Source organism: Cyprinodon variegatus, unplaced genomic scaffold, assembly GCF_000732505.1.
Source record: "Cyprinodon variegatus isolate N-32 unplaced genomic scaffold, C_variegatus-1.0 Scaffold116, whole genome shotgun sequence".
NCBI lineage: Eukaryota > Metazoa > Chordata > Actinopteri > Cyprinodontiformes > Cyprinodontidae > Cyprinodon > Cyprinodon variegatus.
The window spans coordinates 722,422-726,583 of record NW_015150569.1 but is presented as its reverse complement, the minus strand read 5'-3'; the positions used below and the strand labels follow the sequence as shown (position 1 = coordinate 726,583).

At 37.3% G+C, this 4,162-nt stretch overlaps 1 protein-coding gene across 3 annotated transcripts in view; it reads right to left on the bottom strand.

The window, feature by feature from the left end:
* Positions 1–4,162, bottom strand: part of hltf (helicase-like transcription factor) — a 31,901-nt gene that overhangs the window by 6,674 nt on the left and 21,065 nt on the right. For 2 of the 3 annotated variants that reach the window (XM_015375304.1, XM_015375303.1), the window contains exons 7-14: positions 2,128–2,319; positions 1,971–2,045; positions 1,823–1,883; positions 1,627–1,678; positions 1,439–1,506; positions 1,265–1,312; positions 1,017–1,127; positions 815–906 (exon numbers count right to left, since the gene is read on the bottom strand). In XM_015375304.1, the coding sequence (XP_015230790.1) occupies positions 815–906; positions 1,017–1,127; positions 1,265–1,312; positions 1,439–1,506; positions 1,627–1,678; positions 1,823–1,883; positions 1,971–2,045; positions 2,128–2,319 (699 nt within the window). The remainder of the gene's footprint in view (positions 1–814; positions 907–1,016; positions 1,128–1,264; positions 1,313–1,438; positions 1,507–1,626; positions 1,679–1,822; positions 1,884–1,970; positions 2,046–2,127; positions 2,320–4,162) is intronic. The other variant, XM_015375305.1, reaches the window with a different exon arrangement.

Sequence of the window (4,162 nt, the reverse complement as noted above, 5' to 3'; positions counted from 1 at the left end):
ACTTTCACGGTTGTTAAGCTACATAGCCTATGGCAGTAAAACTCGCCGAAGAATAGACCTGTCTGAATTCACAGCCAAAACTCTTTCGGTCTCCTTATTTTCAAGGACTTCTAAGGATCCAGTCCAGGTAGAAAGCGTCCTTGGAGGATACAGCCCATAAATTCGAACAGAGCCAATATTGTTAGATAGAGTGAGAGATACTGCTGCTCCTGTGAGGGAGGGTAGTTTTACCTCGGGAGAAATCGCTATCACTGATTGGTCAGTTGCTGTCCAGCACCCTGGATTGATTGACAGGTTGAGATTTTCTTGATGAAAAATTGGCTTTGATTTTGACCTAGCCTTTCCAGCTCTGGCTGTTTGTTAAGCTGGAAAGAGAACCTCCCTGTCTGAAGGCTTTGGTCGCCTCTAAAAGGTTTTCTTTCAAGATTAGTGTTTATAGAGCTTTATTTGTTTTCACATGAACTCTGACAAGCTTCTCTGTCTCTGCAGAGAAAGATTAATTCCCACAGTGTGATGACGCTACCACCGTGTGAACTTCATTTCCCAATTAGATGACTTCAGAGGGCAAATTTGTGAAGTTTAAGTATATCAGAACACAATATGCTGAATAAAAAAATGCACCACACTTTTCAGATCTTTTTGGGGAGAGGAAAAATGCTCCATTTCTTAAATGTCACAATTATTCACTAATCTGTGCACTTTCTATTTCATAGAGATCCCATTTAAACACAATGAAGCTCATAAAAGTCAAGGGGGGGAAAAATGTATGAATACCTTAGCAATTTCCATCAATAAGTTTAGGAGAAGCTCTTACCAACCAGTTGCTGAGCACAGAGAGAGGACAGATGATAAGAGTTGCCCTCGCTGAGAAATCATCTGTATATTCAGAGATGGGAACTTCCACACCTGCATATAGAAATAGCATTGCTGGTGTTTGCAAACTTCAAGTATTCTCTGACATCATCTAAGCACAGACTTAAGGTGAACCAGAAAACATCATTATGGGTTTAACTCACTCTGTTTAAGTTTGCTCTTCTTAGCTGTTTTCTTCTTCTTTGGGCCTGTGTCTGATGCTGAGCCACTCAGGGCCGCCGCAAAGTCCAGGTCTTCAAACAACGCTGAACCATCTGTGTAAACAGCACAAGGAGTTTCAGAGGAAAGAAATCCCACTTCTTACTAACACCACATTTATCTAAGTGTAGATCTCCAACAGAATAGTTCCTCAACTAGTCAAGTTTATACATTCAAAGTTAATAGTTTGCACCTTTACTGGTTTTCCGTTTAGAGGGTTTATGCTTCCCTTTGCCTGTACCTGCAAATACGAAAGACAACAAAAATACAAAGCGATAAAAAGAAAAGCAGAAAATGGGTATGCAGATTAGCCGAAGGTAAATACATAAATAAAATACATTTCTAAAGTAAAAGAACTGATTATTACTTTTCTGTGGCTCATCTTCTATCAGCACCACATCTGCTTGATCAACACAAACCACATCTTTCTCTGGACTGAACCACATATGTAAAAAAAAAAAATCAGTCCAAGATAGCACAAAATTAAATACTGAATGAGTTTAAATAAAACACCTGAAACCCCAAAGTGATACAGAAATTGAAAATCATCCTTACATTTCTGAGCAGAGTGAAATTCCCCCTGCTGCACTAGCTGTATCTCTGCTCTCTAAAAATGATAAGAATTAAAATATACATAAGTTTAATTTGATATATTTTAATGGTAATCCTAGAGAGATAGTTAAAAGATCAATGACAAAAATCAATGAGGGAAGATATGCAGTGGAAAAATTGCCATTAACAATAGAGTTACCTTCCAGTTTAGAGCCTTCCAGTAGCTTACGTTTAGCTTTAATAGGCTTAGATGGCCCGTCCTGCACACATACAGGCAAACCAGTGACTGACTACACCAATTCTGCAGAATAAAATCTAGTGGGCAAAAAAAAAAAAGTGCAGCTTACACATTTCTCAACAGGCAAAGGTTTTCCTTTGTGGAAGTTAGTGAGGATCAGAGCGATGGTTGTCAGAGTTTTACCCTGAAAAAAAACCAACATAATAATGAGTCACAGTTATTACATTTAACTCATTGTGTGGTATAACTTAGGACTCGTCACTCACCAGTCCCATGTCATCAGCCAGTATTCCCCCCCGAACCCTCTCTGGTAATTCTTTAGCAGAGAAACACGTGAGGCTGTTGTAGTAAAGCTCGCCTCGCTTCTCCCAGAAAGGTGGCAGTGTGTCTTTATTTTCCCGAGCGCACATCCAGGACAGGGCCTGCTTTTGGTGGGGCAGCAGTGGAGTGACCACAGCCTGCAGAGATATATATACAGGTCATTTTGCTTGTAAGACAAACAAACACAATTTATTGGATCATTCTGAAGTGAAAATCAATTTGGAAAATGCAAGAAAGTTTCCCAGTGATCCTGCTTAGGTAAAGGGCATTACAAAAAACATGTCACTCACAAATAAGACTTCAAAGAGAAATGTGTCTAAATTAGTCTAAGCCTAATAAATAAAAATATTGGTACTTTCGTTATTGAATAATTCCTAATTTATTGAAATGCATTGAGTTTATAAATGTGAAGTTTTTAAATAGGATTTGTACACATCATAGCCAAAAATGCTATAATTTTTAATGTTTGACATGATTACTTCTTTCAGTGTTTTGGCCTTGGTTTCCTCATTTTCCATTTTAGGTTAAGAATTTTAACAAAAGGTGTTAAGAGATAGAAAAATATTTCAAACTTTACAGAGCAGGGTTCGTAGGTTATTTTACAAACAAACCAACCAACAAATTGACCAGCACTACCAAAAACATTACCTTCTAAGCAGTTATAATGCTGAAAAATATGTTACAACCGCCTTTATGTGTATATAAGGATGTAATAGGGTGAGTAGGCTTACATGTAGGGCTTTTTATGGAGAGAGAGGGGTACTTGAGCTCTATGGAAAGCTATTGACTGAACTTGCCTAATTACTCTTTCTAAATATATGCTGCCCCCTAGGAGAGGCGAGCCCAAAAAAAAATGTCAGACCATAACCTTTTCTGTAATCTTTCTAAGCAAAAAAATGAAAACACACCCTCTTTGACAGAGGTAAAATTAAGAGGTATAAAGACCTTTGCAAGGTTAAAGTAACATGCAATGTCAGAGTGTTTCGTTTTTGTCAACAATGACAAAATAATTTTGTTGACACTACTTTTTTTTATGACCATAATGAAAACTGACAAGCTAAACATGAATCTTTGATGACGAAAGCATGACGAGTCTTGCGTATGAGTTTTCGTTAACGGGACAAGACAAAAAAACCCATTAAAATGCATTATTGTGCGGAGCACATTCTGCACGACCACAGATGAACCATGGCAGCAGCGGCAGTGGTGAAGGTAATCTGGAATGGTCTGGTACTGCACGCTCAACTCAGAAAAACTTTGCTCTTCCAGCTTTGCTTTAGCATAAATGCGTCTTTGCACGGCTTAGCTCAGAGCCTGCGCTTTACACTCCACACTGATGGTTCGGACTCAGCACTATGGCTCTTCCTGCTCTCGCTACTTAATAAACTCAATGTGGCTAATCATCCTCTGCAAAGCCCTCAAAGATAAGTAACTATCAAGATTTTATTTCTTCCTGCTCATAAGAGATGATGCAAAACCTTTCTACCATAAGGAATCCCTAAATTATATCTATAGCAAATATTTCATTGCATACAATTAATTTTTTTAGACCCAGATGAAATTTTACATTGGTCTTTGAATATTTCTCTCTCAAGGCTCTTTTTTTTTTTATCTATTTGAATTAGGGTCGTCACGATACTAAACTTTTCAACTCAATACCGATACTAAGTAAAATATTTGATACTCGATACCCTTTTCGATACCACAAGAATAAAAACAAAGACTAAAATTCAACAGAAATATTTTTATTACTAAAAAAATACAAGAAATAAATAAAAAAAGAATAAGAATAATATTTTTGAGGTTGTATGCTGTGCACAATGCAGACATAACAATGACACTGGCCAAACCAGTTAAACAAAAATCATTCTCAGCAGCTGCACTTGTTACAAAAAAAGTCTAGAACTGAAAAATGCACAGAATTATTCAATCACACAGTGTTCAGAAAGTGCATTTTCCACTATTCTGCACTTTAGATGG